The sequence below is a fragment of the Tenrec ecaudatus genome, chromosome 14 (assembly GCF_050624435.1).
Source record: "Tenrec ecaudatus isolate mTenEca1 chromosome 14, mTenEca1.hap1, whole genome shotgun sequence".
Classification (NCBI taxonomy): domain Eukaryota; kingdom Metazoa; phylum Chordata; class Mammalia; order Afrosoricida; family Tenrecidae; genus Tenrec; species Tenrec ecaudatus.
The window spans coordinates 91349733-91365985 of NC_134543.1; the positions used below are offsets into that span (position 1 = coordinate 91349733).

The 16253-nt window shown below is 41.9% G+C and overlaps 1 protein-coding gene across 1 annotated transcript in view; it reads right to left on the reverse strand.

The window, feature by feature from the left end:
* Positions 1-948: 948 nt before the first annotated feature.
* AQR (aquarius intron-binding spliceosomal factor) overlaps positions 949-16253 on the reverse strand; it is a 104517-nt gene continuing 89212 nt past the window's right edge. The window contains exons 32-35 of the mRNA XM_075530610.1: positions 15360-15445; positions 13134-13308; positions 3590-3703; positions 949-1407 (exon numbers count right to left, since the gene is read on the reverse strand). Of these exons, the coding sequence (XP_075386725.1) occupies positions 1084-1407; positions 3590-3703; positions 13134-13308; positions 15360-15445 (699 nt within the window). The 3' untranslated portion in view covers positions 949-1083. The remainder of the gene's footprint in view (positions 1408-3589; positions 3704-13133; positions 13309-15359; positions 15446-16253) is intronic.

The following is a 16253-nucleotide window of genomic DNA, read 5'->3' on the forward strand; positions in this document are numbered from 1 at the left end:
AAGTGACTCCATGATGAGGGGGCTTCAAAGAGCGTGGGAAAACAGCATTACTATTAATTCCATTGTCCACAAACTTTCTGCCCCCTCTGTATCTCAGGACTATTTAACTACCGTCTGGGGGAAGGAAAGGCATGGAATCTCTGATGGACTGGAGCTCTCCATGCTCTATGGCAAACAAGAGCGCACAAAAAGCTAAGGAAAAAAGGAAAAAGATCTCTAGCATCTTTTGATAAAAGCAACAATTGAGTTCCGTTTTGGACAACTGTTTAAAAGCTACTGTTCAATTTCAAAATACTCTATCTTTTGAGAAGTACCCTAAAATGTGACGTGTCTTGGATAGTCTACAGAAAATTATTTTTTTCAACACTTGATCTATTTTTATTGGCTCATAGGCATGTAAAAGTTGGATAACAAATACGCAAAATGAAAGAATTGATGCCTTTGAATTATGGTGTTGGTTAACAATTTTGAAAGAACCATAAACTACTAGAAGAACAAAGGTCTTGGAATGATCATTGGAAGCAAGGATGGCAAGATTTCCTCTCACTTGTTCAGCACCAGGCCCCGGAGAAGCACATCATGCGTGGAAGAAAGGAAGACCTGCAGCAGGATGCACGGATATCGTGGCTAGAGAATAGCTGGAGCTTAGCAACAATTGTGAGGCTGAGGCAAGCCTGGACAATGTATTCTTCTACCGTTCACAGGATCGCAGCAGGCTGGAACCAACTCAAGGGCACCTCCCAGACGGCCTTGGTCTCAGCTGCCAGGACCGCGCAGAGAGCCTAGAAAATTCTTTTAAGCGAAGGATGCCCACAGACAGAGTCGGTTAATGATGAAAACATCAAGAGGGTGGCTATTTGCTCTTCTGTGTGAACAGATAAAACGTGTGTGTGTGTGTGTGTATAAACATGACTTTAAACAATATATCCAAGAAGACAAACATTAAAATCACTTAATAAAAATAAAGAACACTGATTTTAATTAGTGCCATGGGAAAAGGCAGATGGAAATGTAAAATGCAAGAAGTAACTTTTCATAGACGTCTAAGAATAAAATGTCCTCCCCAAGGAAGTTACGGTTTGGCTACTTGGTCTCATCTGTGGCAGGTGCGCCATCCTGAGGGGCACTGGCCTCCGGGGGTGCAGTTACTGATGCTGCCACACTGGCTGTGGCCTCTACAGGAGCAGGGGTGGATTGCAACTGGCTGGCTGACGGGGGGTGGTCAACTAGATCTGGGGTGGTCTCAGTTTGGGAGGCTGAACTTTCTGGATTGGAGCTGGAATCTTCTCCAGCGGGCAGCGGGTCAGCTTGAACAGCAGTGGCCTCTTTTTCAGTTTCTACTTCTGCTTCTTGACTTTGGACTTCCTCACTTTCTTCTACCATAGCGGGAGGTAACTGCAGGAAAGTCTGATGAAAAAGAAGATCAAGTGAGTTCAAATGAGCCAGCACCCCTGGTTCACACAGCTAAGTGCTCACACTAACAGTATGTTTAGAGATTTCCCTGAAACCCTGAGTGACGACCATAGCCTAGGTTTCTCTGTGTATCATACTAATCATGAATGTATATGTCACATTTTCAGATAGGACACCTGCATGGAAAGCGGCTATGAGCTATTTTAGCAAAGAAACGTGCTGTTACATTTGTGGGCAAACACTGGCTGAGTAGGCCGACTTGCCACATGAACTCAAGCACGGAGCCCTGTGGCGAGCTGGGGAGACCAGGCACGGCGACAAGGCGCTAGCACAGAGGTAGCGGCAGTCTCTCAGTCAGAAACTGGAGCAGCTCCAGCTACTAGGCCTTCCCTCCCCCCATGGCAGCCCAGCTCTAAGGCTTGTCCTCTCTTTCCAGGGGTTATGTTGAACTTGTTGGAGATTGTAAAATAAAACGTTTTAAGATGCCATTTACAGTAGGCAATAAAAATACAAACTGCTTAGCCCAAAGATAACAAATGTGTGCAAGGTTCGTATGCTGAAAACTACAAAATATTAATGAGAAGATTCAAAGGAGACCTAAAAAAATGGAGACCATATTTTCATGATATAAGTTGAACTTCATCAAGATTTTAAAGTCTTTGAACTGATATGAAAATAAAAAGACATGTTACATAGTTGGAGAAAATATTAGTAAAACACATATTTAAATAAAAGATTTATAGCCAGGAAAACAATTCTTTAAATGTAGTAATAAAACAAACCCGTTTATAAAAATTCCCAAACACATACACAAGCTCTCTCTCTCTCATATACTTCTGACTCATAGTGACCCCAAAGGGCAGAGCAGAACTGCCCCCGCTGGATTTTCTGTGACTCTAAATCTGTACAGGAGTAAAAAGCCTCATCTTTCTCTTGAAAAGTTCTGGTGGTTTGAAATGCTGAGCTTGCAGTTAGCAGCCCAATGCGTAAACCTATTATAAACCTATTATAGGACTCCTTAAAAATTAAAAAAAAAATTGGATAGATGGATGGATGGATGGGGGGAGGGAGGGTATACAAATGGCAAATAGCCACATAAAATGATGGTCAACATCAGTAACCACTAGACAAATGCAATCACTACACATCTATTTGAAGAGCTAAAATAAATAAAGACAAACCAGTCCAAATGTAGGTAAGACTGTGGGGCTCCTACAACACTCACACCCGGGGAGATCAATGAGTACAAGCGCTTCACAAAATAGTAGGGTCATTTCTTAAAAAGGTAATAAACACCTCTGTACCATACTGCCTAGTTAAGATGGAAGCACATGTTAGTACGAAAGCTTTCCTGTTCCCGCAGGCTGACGTGAAATGGCCCACACCTGGAAAACACTCCAATGTTCCTTACGAGATGATGAGCAGGTCAACTACGGAGCATCTGTACAACGGGTGCAATAACCCAGCAAAAAAAAAACGAAGTCTCTGTTCACATAACAAATAAATGAATTTCAAAATAATTCTGCTGACTAACGGGACAGGAGGACAAATAAAACCGTATGTCTTCTATAATATGTAGGATATCATTGACATAAGTTTCCAGGAAATGTAGGCTCATCTTTTGTAACAGAAAGTGGATTGCTGGTTGCCTAGAGGCAGTGGGGAAGGTGGTGAGGACGGAAGGAGGGATTAAGGCCTAGAGGCAGTGGGGAAGGTGGTGAGGACGGAAGGAGGGATTAAGGCCTAGAGGCAGTGGGGAAGGTGGTGAGGACGGAAGGAGGGATTAAGGCCTAGAGGCAGTGGGGAAGGTGGTGAGGACGGAAGGAGGGATTAAGGCCTAGAGGCAGTGGGGAAGGAGGTGACGACGGAAGGAGGGATTACGGAGGGCACGAAGAGAATCCCGGGTAATGAACGAGCTCTTTTATCTTGAGCGTGGTGATAGTTTCATATAGAAAGACGTAGGAAAAACTTAGCAAACTGTATACTGGATAGATGTGGAATATTTGCAGGTCAAATTCCATACAAAGATATATGAAAAGTATGACTGTTATAAGCATAACAGTCGATATTAGTTTAGTTGGTTTTCCACATGGAATATTTTAAAGATTTATTATGTAAAAGAGAAGATTCTTCCTACATCAAGAAAAATAAAACAATGAATTTAGAGAAAACTCACCTGATGATAATGATGTGTTGTTTGCATTAAATGCAAGTACATGTCGTACACAAATCTTGCCATCTGGGGCATATTCTTTATTATCTGTACTTCATGAGATGGTCTCTCTCCGTTCTAGAAGGAAAACCAAAGTATAGCGTGACACACCATAGAGGCTACAACTTCAATGGAGGCTCAGGGCTCTATGTTAGGTAGACACATTGGTAAGGTTTGGAAGCCACGAGCGGGCATACGACATAACCAATATGGCCCTACAGCCAAGACTTCACAATGGGTAGGGAGCCAAGAGTCATCAGCTTTTTAATGACATTTGATGCTGGCAAACAAAAGATGGTTTCAGTCTATAAAGGTATGTACAAGAATCAATAGGAACTAAGCAATCATTTGAACAATGAGAAAAAATCAACATGGCCTAAAGTAGTGGTCACCAATACGGTTTGTGTCTTGTAAAGTCTTGTAATATACAAGACAATTTACAAACTATTCTGAACTATTTTTCCTATTTATACTTCACCATTTTATTAAAAATATTTCATAAATGGAATTTTAAACTATTTTTTAGTATTAACGCAGTCAACAAATGTTGGTGAAGAATCGTCTGAAGTGTAAACTGTGCGGTGTCCATCAGAACCACCTGTGGAGGTGGTTAAACCGCCGAGGCGTCAGCCCCGAGACTTAGCTGCGGTCCATCTGGGCTGAAATGTGACGATTCTCACAGCGCACCCTGCACTGTCAGGGTGGGCAAATGGTAAAATACGGAGGAATACACGCTCTGTACTTCTTCCTAACCTACTCTAAAATGAAAAGCCATTAAAATGTTCATAAAGTCTTCCTCTTCTTACTATAATAATTTAGAAAATCCCAAGACAAAAGATTGTACCTTAAAATGACAAATTATTTCACACACACAGCATTAGAAATAGTACATTGAATAGTACTTTGCAGAATTAAAAGGAGATTGTACTGCATGTAGCCAGAGGTCTCTTTTGCTAATTTTTGCAATCACTACAGTTTGTGCGTGTAAAGAGTGCCAGGCTAGCTATTGTTGGCTTTTTAATTTTGGACTCCCCGTGGTTCTGCTGGGCGCTCTCGGAAGCTGCAGGGCTGGCTGCTCAACCTTTCCAAGTCCCCAGCCTGCAGGCCCCAGCAGCACGGGTTAGCAGCAGGGTCCAAGGGTCTGGCCCGGAAGCCCTTCGATAGGAATCTCCGGTGAAGGAGGATGACAGGAAGACTCCAATGCTCTGTGACACACCTTCTAACCACAATCTCCTGCTTTACAGCCAGCCCGCAGAGGTTCAGAGCGTTAGGCTGTGTCCTGACCCGGGCCCGTCCCATCACTACCTTCTCACCCTTTCTCCTTACGCCCAGACCGGCAGCATTTCTTTCCTTTCCGTTGTTTTTTTTTTAAGGGAGGGAGCAATTTTTTAAAATATGAGTAGTCAGTATTACTTTATAACAAATATACATTATTTACTTTTTTTAAGGTAGCGGAGGGAAGCGTTACCGTGAACATTTAAAGATATACTATTAAATGAAAAATGCAAGGTCAAAAAGGGTGGTCCCTTCCACGTTAGTCAGAAGAGAAGAAACCACACGGTCTCTGTACTCGGTGACGGGGAAAGGAGCTCAAGGAGGGGCCTTAGAAAAGAAACTGACTCATGGACAGGATGGGAAAGCAGTGAAACCCAAAGGGCAGGCCGTGAGAACCTGGGTCTGTCTCGGCGGCCCTCCACTGCCCAGGCCGTCAGCTTCTGAGGGCAGAGGACCTAGTGGATGAGCAGGACGTTCCTGTCCAAAACCAGACTGCAGTTTATTTTTAGCATAAGGTTCTGCACCAAAACAACAACCCGTCTCTTCTCACACTTTGCTTTGTTGAAACCAACAGGAAAGTAGTAACTTTTAAGGAAACAAATGGGGTAACTTTGTGTACCCTCAACAAATGTGAGGTTACCCCGCATTCCCGGGAAACACAAGGTCTGGATGGAAAGTCATTTCCAAGGACTCTATGACAATCTAGATGTCCTCTGTGGAGGGCGCTCGCAGCGTCTCCGAAGTGGTCAGGATGTAAGCCCTTTGAGAAGACTCAGTGCACAGTTTGCTTGAAACTATCTATAATGATAGTTGACTACAATCTCACCATCAAGAATAACCAAACCAGCTGGCTCACTACTCCCAAGCCAGATGGCCGACCTTTACATTTCAAGGACTTCAAGCTGAAGCTGGTCTTATTCACAGCCGCTCATTAACCCTCTACCTTCCCTTCGTTCGCTGCAGAGGCGTCGCGAATGTGCTGGTTGACAATACTCAACGCTTATGTTTTCCCAACTCACAATTGTTTTTTAAATTTCTTACCCTTCAATAAAATGTTTTATTTTACTTTAAGCCGACTTGTGACATGCGCTCTGAACGTGTGTCTGGTTGTCAGGCGGCCTTGGGAGGTGAGAGCCAGGTAGGCCCTCCACCTCCTCAGACCCATCTGGGAGTCACTTGGGCGAGTCCCTCTTTGATTCCAGCACCTTCATCTTCTGTGGACTTTCCGAACTGTGTTGAGGATTTACTTTCTCTTTGCTGCACCTTTGTTCTTTCGTTTGACCTGTGGGTGTCGTGGGTTATGTGTAGGGCTGATAGCCACAAGGTCAGCAGATCGAACCCACCAGCTGCTGTGTGGGAGAAAGATGAGACTTTCTGCTCAGGTACAGATTGTCGGTCTCTAACCCAAGGGGCAGTTCGGCTCCGCTCTACCAAGAAGCAATCTATGAATCAGAATGGACTTGATGGCCCTGCGTTTGTTTTGTTTGACACAAGTGACTCTGTGGAGACCACGGTGATGGATCTGTGAGAAACAAAGTGGCGTTCCACTTTAGAAATCTAAAGTGCGCATCTGCCTTCTTCTGACAAGATGAATGGGGAAGGCTGCATCTAACCATGTAGAGTTTCCCTCTGGGACTCCTGATCATTATACGAATAAACTGTTTGGTCCAATAACTTCTGCATTTTTAAGTGGTTGGGACAGCTGTGTAAAGACATTAAAAACACCTGTGGCCACTTTCAAGATAATTTGACTTTGTTAAATTATATTTTCTGTGCAGTTAATTAGAAAAGAAAGGTTCTCAATCAAATAGATTCAAAGGAATGCATTTTAAAATTCATATTGGGGAGCTTTAAAATGGTAACAGGGCACTAACTTTGTATCCCTGCAAGTCATCATTTCTAAATTACAAAGTCAAAGCTGTGCTGTGCATCACCAACATTTCCTTCTCATTACTCACTCCAACTCTTTATCCCCTCTCCCTTCTCCCTCTTCTACTAAAGATCTTTCTAAACTCCCTTCCCACCTCAATGAGAAAGAAAGAATAAGCCTCTAGAGCAGTGTCTCTCCAAGTGGGTGACCCCATCCCCTGGAGTGTGCTGGCATCACCCAGAAAGGCTGCAAGAGCAGACGCCTACACTAACTGGACACAGCACACACCTGCAAACAAGATGCGACTGCATACGAGCATAGGGACTGTTCACTAGTCTGTTTGCAGTAGTGGGAGTTCAGATTACATTTATGTCTACAGTTCATATGGCCTGTGCTCAGAGTTCTCTCGAGAGTTTACAGTGAGCAGGAGTATCTCTTCCTGCATTAACTGATCCAGCATGCTGCTGTTAGGTACCCCCAGTTAGCTCCAACTCAGTGACCCCATGGATAACCGGACGCAGCACTGGTCAGTCCTGCACCAGCTCCACACTGTTGTTAACTTTGAGCCTTCTGTCGCAGCCACTATGTCAATCCCTCAGTTTGAGGATATTCACCTTTTTTATTTGCTGAACTTCAGCTTTTTTGCTGACCCCCATGATATATTTCTCTAGGGACTGGTCTCTCCTGATACCATGCCCAAAGTATGTGAGATGGAGCCTCACCATCCTCAGTCTGGTGTAGTTATAAACTACGTCAAATTTACGAACAAAAGACAGAACAAAATAAAGTAATGGTGCTGAAATCATAACAAATGCAACCACCATATCATATATAAATCTATGTATATATTTGAGCGAGGAGTGCCTAAATTTCCTGCTAAAAGTTCCAACAAACCCCAAACGAGTCATTATTGCAAAAAGCTTGGCCACTGGAAGAAAGATGGTTTTAAGTGAAAATGAAAACAAAGAACCTCCCTGGCGGGGAGTCCTCCAGCCAAGCCTGAGTGCCGAGGCTCTGGAGATAAAATTGAGGCTTTTCCTAAGGAACCCACTAAGAAACAACCCTGATTGTTAATGGAAAATACAAACACAAAATTCACTACTGTGACCATATCGGATAGAATGAATCTGCGCTCGTGCGTGTCCAAGGTTGTAAATCGTATGGGAGCAGAACGCCACATCTTCCTCCTGCAGAGCCGCTGCTGGGTTTGAACTGTGACCCCGTTAGCAGTTGCAAGAGTAACTCCTTATGCCACGCGGGCTCCTACTGCAAATGGAGTGCCTTTTAAGTTTATAGTTGACACCTGTGCCACCTTCACCCCGCAAGCCTACAAAATCGCTATAAAAACAATGGGGGTAACAAATCAGCTCAGATAGTACATCATGCACCATCTGTACCAGTGTTTCTCAGACAGTACATCATGCACCACCTGTACCAGTGTTTCTCAGACAGTACTTCATGCACCACCTGTACCAGTGTTTCTCAGACAGTACTTCATGCACCACCTGTACCAGTGTTTCTCACACAGTACATCATGCACCCCCTGTACCAGTATTTCTCAGGCTTGTCAAGATTCACACCTCTCCTCAGCCCAGAGACAACTGCTAATTTTCCCGGGAGAGAGCTTTCATCCAAACAAAACTGCCAAATTGGAATTCTATGAAAAGCGATAAATTTTCCTAAGCCTGTATACTACTTCTGAACACATTCTACTTTAGACAAAAAAAAAAAGAGGGGAGGGGAGAAGGGTGGGTGGGATGGGAGGGTATATGTTTTTCTGTAGGCATTTGCCTTACCCATTCAGGACTTGGTCCAACCTGCATCTCCCCTCACAGAAAGCCTCTCAGCAATTCTTTACACTTCGTTAGTCACCACATCTACTGAGGAGGGTCAGTTCCTGTCCACTGACCCCCGTACAGTTCAAGTGGACTCATCTAAACCCTTGGCAAAGATTCCCAATGCTCTCTCAAACAGGAAGCTCAATGTGACTTTGCTCCACTAACACGAAACTAACTTTCTTGAAGCCCTGTAATCTCTGACCTCGGCAAATCAATACCCAATTCCTTCTTGCGAAAACCAAACCAAACCAATAAACTACAGCAAAAACTAACAACGGGGTTGGAAGTTTAAGACTTGGCTATAACTAATAGATTCCTAGCTGTCCTGATCCTCAGTTGTTACTAAGGTCCCAGTGGAAGATACCCAGTTCACCACCAGAGACCCTTGTATCTTTTTCAGTATTCCTGCCCACCCAGACAGCCTGTATTCAAAAACACTTTACATGAGAAAGTCAACAGTTGGCACAATCTATAAAACATTAGGGGATACAGATTCCTCCACATACTTTCCTTGTTTTATGTGATGATTTGCATCACTTACAAATTCCAAAAAATTTTATTATGCTACAGTCCAGACAACACAAGGCTTAAGAAGGGTTCATCTGTTCCTCTTCCAAACAAGGAGGCTTGTTTAGAAGGCAGCTTTAATTTACTCAAATTTTTGGCCACAGGATGACACAAGGTATCTAAAGATAAAGTTGGAGATAGCTTAACTCATGGTTAAACACCTAGGCCATTTAATTTATACCTAAGCTATTATGAGAGAGTCAAAGAGAAGGTGTGTTATTTTGGCCTACCCACCCACTGCCATTAAGTCGATCCGACTCACAGGGTTTGCGAGGCTGTTTGTTAGCCATCCAATGCTTACCCAACGGTGCCAAAGAGAAAGAAACAATTACACAGCTCTCTAGGATTGGACGCTTTCTGCTGAATTCCGTTCCCATCTCATTCTTTTATTAGTTCATCCTTTACACGACTATGTAAAGTCTTCAGGCCCAGGTTCACTTCAAATTAACTGAAGATTGGCAAGCCTCAGAAACCTAAAAGCCTCAGGCTTTGGCTTCTGCTTTGAGTTTTCCTAATTATCAGCTTGATTTCTCCTTATTTGTTCAGGAGGTAAATAGAAATACATTAGGTTTCCTGGCCCAAATGTAGGGAGCTGTTTAAACCTGTGGGCTACTATATAATCTCCAACGTGGTCTAGTGGTTTGGATTGCCTCTGAGCAGTGGCTGCCACTAGCAGACATGCAGGATCAACTGCAGGTGCCATCCTGGCAATGTTCTTTGGCATTTACATATCAAATGCTGTGCCTGCCCGACTTAATTCTACTTGTCCATAGCACGATCCCCAGCAGGGTCACCTCTTATGAGATTATCTTACCTGAAGCTATCCTTAGGCTTCACCCTGTGACTCATTTAAGTCTCTTCTTTCTCCTGACAGAGGAACTAGTGATTTCCAGAAAAAGACTGAAAAGCAGACTCCTCTTGATAGTGAGAATTTAATTTTATCTGTGGATGATCTGTGACCTAATTCTACTAGTGGACACTCTCAAGCTGGGTATGAGGTTACAAATTCCACAGGAAATTTAGAATCAAGCTTTTCCTGAAGCAATGTTAGTCCAGCAGGCTGAATTAATTTCCTTTACCAGGGTCTACAAACCAACCAAAGAGAAGTCTGTGAATATTTTCACCGTTTCAGAGTTGTCCACATTTCTGTCCTACTGTGTCATATTGATAGCTTCTGGAACCACCATGAAAAACGGGACATTTGCCGCTGACTTTCAGATGCATCAGTACTGCCTCTGAAACTACTTCTGATAAAAATCCTTGCCCATCAGCCAATAGAAGTTGCTCACACAGAGGAAATCCAAGGCAATCGCCTTGCTGATGTGTTTGTACAGGAAGGTGCCTCTCAGACTTTAGGATCTTCATGTCCTAAAGCCCTCTTACAATGATCTCAATCGACAATCTGTTGAGAAATATCTTTTTGATGACCAACAAGCAGTCTCCCAAAAAATGAACTCATAACTTGGAAAATACTTGGCTGTTAACATCCAACCCTTATGTTTCAGGATACAACCCACTGAAGCGTACAGAAAAGGACAATCCATTCCCTGTAGTAGTAATTCTTGATATACACATTTAGTGCTTATGCAAGGCTTAGAGATCATTTAGAAATAGATGTGCTATCCATTTGTAATAACTTACTAATTGAAAATTGGTTTGAAGGATAATTGGTCTGAAAGATAAACCAAGACATTTCTTTCCCTAACAAATAAACCAAGGAGGGTCTGATTTGTTCCCCACAGTCTGAGGCGAAGGAATGTTTCTTACATCAGAGAAAATTCCCATGTTCTCTCTCTCTCTCTCTCTCACACACACACATACACACACGTGTATTAAAAATAAAAAACAAAACCCACTACTACTGAGTAGATTCCAACTCACAGTAGACCGATAGGCAAGAGCAGAACTGCTCCCTAGGGTTTCCAACATTGTAAATCTTTACAGGAGAAGATAGCCTCATCTCTCTCCTATAGAGCCACTGGTGGGTTTGAACCACCAACCTTGTGGTTAGCAGCCCGATGCTTTATTCTACTCTATCACCAGGTATATTTGAGATATGCCATGTTTAGAATGATAGAACAGGTTAGGCATAGGTAGCTATCATGACAGCCCAACACTAGTTTGTGTCTGAAATTAAGAAACAAAGGAAATAACCCATTAATAGAGACCTAGATTAGATGGTTTCTTTCATATTCTCTGGACTTTGGCTTGGTAGTCACAAACTTGATATTTGCAACTTATGCCATACTATGTCTACTACTGCTGATAGACTTGTCTATTACATCACTGCTGCACAAAAATCCTTAATCACTTCCTAATAAGTATTACTTTACAAAACAAGATAATTCCAAATTTTCTTCATGGAGCTTTGGTAGTGTAATGGGTTATTCACTGGGCTACTAATTGCAAGGTCAGCAGTTCAACAACGACCTCTTAATTTGACGTTGCTTTTGCAGTCCCCTCAAACCACCTTAGATGGTGCCTAGTTGCTCTGTCAGAACAGCGCCCATGCTCTCAATAAGCAAACAACCATTTCCAATCTCAAAGACCAAAGAAAAGCCCTTTGGAAGTTGGGTTATTCCTTTGTGGAGACTTATGACCTGCTGACCCTAATGATAAGATTCACATGTAACAAGGCGAATAATTAGTCCTGATGAAAAAGTCTCATACAGCAATTCATGATCACAAGGGGGGGATGGGAAAAGCATCTAAAACTAGCAACAAAGGTACTTGATTAATAGGAAAGAATTATGTTTACTTCCAACATCAGACTACATTTTGATTTTTAGCATAAGGTGTAGCTTCAAAACTACAACTTATCTTTTCTCTAAGTTTCCACTGCGCTTTATTGAAACCAGTAAATAAGTAACTCTTGAGAAGGAAGGAGTGAGCTTTAACGATCCTCAGCAAACAGAACGAGGAAGCCAACAATGCACTGCCAAGAAACCATATATACAGAGGTAAACAACTGTCCTCAGAGAGAATATACTCATAATTAACCAACCTGGTCGGGAAAGAAACCATTTGTGAACAATATGTACACAGCAGCTCCCAGAATCATCTCTACCCATGAATATTAAACCCCAATCCAACCCCCTGCTGTCTTGTAGATCTCTACTCACAGCGACTCTATAGGACAGAGTAGAACCCGTTCGTTGTGTTTCTGAGATGGTCAATCTTCGTGGGTCAGAGAGACTAATCTTTCTTCTGTGGTATAACTGGTGGCTTCACATAGCTGACCACACTGTTCAGCGCCCCAACGCTGAACATACCATGCCACCAGAGCTCCTCAAAATAATTCTATAGGCTGGCTCATTACCCCCAATCAGATGACCAATCATTACCAAAAAATATCAAGCCCCCAAACTGATCTTATCTATCTATACACAATTCTTAACCCTCTGCCTATCCTTTGTTTCTGCAGGTATAGAAATCTCCACCTTGACAAAGACAATGGAATACTGTCTTTCTCAATTAGCATGCTTCTTTGTTTATAATTCTACGATCAAACTCTTGGCTTTGCCCTTAAGCAGAGTCTGTGGCTTTTGCTCTACCACAGGATTCATCCAGTAGCTATGCACGTTCTCCTCCCAGAGCCAGAGAAGCAGTGCAGTACCTAATGACGACTAGCTCCACAGTGGATCTTCTATACCTACCAGACTGTGACCAACCTGTTCCATGTTTCTCATCTTTACACAACAAGAACACAAACTATGTAACAGCTGTTTCCAAGATGAAATGAGATGATGCATATAAGGTTAAATTGCCTGATACGTGCTACCTGAAATTATTTTTAGGTTAAAAAATAATCTAATTCAGTTCCTTAGTGTAAGAAGGACTTTATATGAGAGATCAGGTCGCTGATATGATGCGATGCTCCTAGCGGTCACCTGTCAGAGAATCCTGAATTGTCCCTATGGTGGATGCTATCGTATGCAATCTCTGTTAGAAGTCTTACCTTTCTCACAGTTGGGAACGGTTCGGTGGGAATTAGATGCAAATGAAGTGGACGGGCTGTGAGCTGGCTGAAGGCTGGAGTTAGTTCAAAACAGTTTTGGAAGAGGGATACTCTGGCAAAAATATAAAGTCCAAGTCTGGCTCTAGACATGGCAACCACTAAGCGACGGACATCCCTTTGGAAACAAAACAACAGCACATGTCAATGTCAGTAACATACCTACTAGCACAACGTTGTTTACTTACATATTTCACTCAGTATTTGTCAAGCTAGGGCAATAAAAACTTAATAGAAATATTCCATTATCTTTTCATTCCATTTTACCGTGAACATTTTTTTTACCATGAATTGTTTGAAGCCCCTCATACAGAAATAACTAAACCACGTAAAAAGGCAAAACTTTATTCCGAACCTCTATGGTTTTCCTTCTTTCTTCTTTTTTGGGGGGGACAGGGGCTATGATCACAAAATGCCCAATGTACTAATGAAAGGATACAGTAATCAAATCAGTACTATGTTGAAGTTTGAGTTTCAATAATCATTTTGCTTTTACTATCACCATTGGACCGATCTGAACAAGCCCTTTTTAAATTTTAAAATTCTTAGATTTCAGTTACTAAATGCCCAGGTTCTATCATCAAGGTTAATTTCTTTTTACTCATTAACTCATACCACACAGTTTACATATATGATAAAGGTACATAACAGATACACAAAAAGATAGTGTAATGGTGTATTGTGCCTTACTTTTAAATTCACTTTAACACTTAGGGCTCAATACTGGCTACCAGAGGCACTCAAGGGTTACATAAACAATGATAAACTAGTTAAACTGAATCATCTGACTGTACATGTAGCTGGCTATCTGATAAATGTCAGTTTTTTTGCACCTATCTTGAGTTTTATAAACAGTAGATGAAATAAATACACTTATGAAAGAAAGTCTATATTTTACAGTATATCTAATGTCACCTCTTACATAGAATGTTTTAGTGAGAAAAGATCATTTTAGTTTCAAATTCAGAGAACAGATTTGTTCTGTTTGCTTGCTTGAAGATTTTGGATGGCTACTGAAATGTGAGCGTCCTTTACAAATGAGCTGTCTTTCTTGAAGAAGTAAAAGTATGGTGATTACTTTAATCCCTGACGGAAGGCGCTACCAGGTTACAGAGAGATTACATTAACAAGAGGATGAATCTGTCTCGGAAGAACAATCTGCTCCCATTTGGGCTGTGTTCACAGAGACCTCGGCCCTGAACATTTTCTGGTAAGACTAATGGAAGGAATTACGGCTCGGTGACCCTGGATGGAGCTCTGGGGCATCATGGGTGGGTGGTGGGTGGGACAATATTTTAGTTATGTAAACCCAAAGAAGGGCCCCTCTGGCAGCAGCGGAAAAGGAGCTTCTTTTTAGAAAGGCTAGTCTCCAAATACATACTTGAGATTCAAATAAGTCAGCCTAGACACATCATATTTTATAATGTTGATGTCTTAAACCATGACATCTTTGCTTGCTCATACATCAGGGCAATCAGTCTAATGAAAGAGCTCACTAGGGTAAGCTGCAAATAGATCCTGACTTGATGACAACGCGACAAATGCTTTAAGAAGTTTCTTTTAAAAAAAAGTTTCTTTTCATATCCTCCAAATAAAATCATTAACTCTGCTTATAATTTTGCTAGCAAGTCAAATGAGACAAAAGTTTCTATAAAGCCAAATGACCACTTTGTAAAACTAAGATAATATTCCCATAAATCTTTAGCACACATCACAATAAATGATAAAAATAGATTATTTTCATTTAGACCATTCTTAATCCTCAAAGAACCAATGGCTCCTTTACCCTGTAACACTCAAGCTAAAAGACTGTGTGGGATGAAAAAACTCAGAAACTGAATGTAAAGAAAACTACTCCTAAGAGACTTTTCACCACTTTAACGCTCACCGTTTTTGGCATTAAGTGCCCAGCAGATGTAGGACAGACACATTAAAACTTTATGATAAAATGCTCTCTCTGATGTTGGTGAGAAGTGAATAGAGTCAGAAAGCTCAGTGGCATTATCCATGGTCAATCACACAAAGGATCTGACATTGAGCATCCTAATGGAAAGCACCCAAAGCTGTCATGGCAATTATCATTTACATGTTTCAGATTCAGTTCTCCTTACGGCAAAACTGAAGTAGGTAGTAAAGTTCAACAGTATTATGAACATTCTGCTCACTTACCGCAGGTGGCCTACTGCCCTGGTTCGAACTAGAGAAAGAAGAATATAATCATTTTGTTGACCTTGAAATCTGTCAACAGTTGTCACCTAGGAAAAAGGAAAATGTGGTTTCAAGAAACACCATAATGACGTAGGTTATTCACACGGCACTCCTGTTTCTATTTGCTTCTCTAAATGTTGATTACAGCATTATTTATGGATTTAGCACCCCCCCCCCACTCCAAGACAGCAGGGACCACGCCAACCGTATTACCAAGCATCGGAGTTGGAGGTCCACCCACAGACCCTGGCGTGTTCACTTATTAACAGATCCCTAGCATTCGCCTATGGCATTCTTCTGTCAAACATAAGCGAACAATCTCCACAGTCTTTTTGCTGATTTTGAAAAATGTGTGTATAAACAGAGAAGTTCAGGAAGGTTCTAGAATCTCCAATACTAGCACTCATTGAACACTTTTTCATGAATTCAACACACCCCAAACCTTTCTCTTTCAGTACATGTGATTTTGAGACAGGCTGCATGCAGGAGAAGGTACCGTGTTAATTGTCTGAGTCATCGGAAGCATTCTGGCAACAGCTATCAGCATAGCCGAGATTTGCGATCATCCCACAAGCACTACCCCTGTCCTTTTCTAATCACACTCTCAGGCCCAGGCCCGCACTGATCTGCTTTCCATCACATTAGTTTTAGCCAGTCCTCTCAAATTCCATAAAATGGACTAATGAAATACGAATTCTTGGGTGCCTGGCTTCTTTCACTCGCCATTTATTTTTGAGATCACCCACAGGTTGTAGGCCTTAGAAGTTTATGCCTTTCTATCGTCAAGTGGTAGTGCTTAACTGAGCCTATCACAGTTTGTTTACACATAGTCATTTAAGTTGTTGCTAGTTTAGA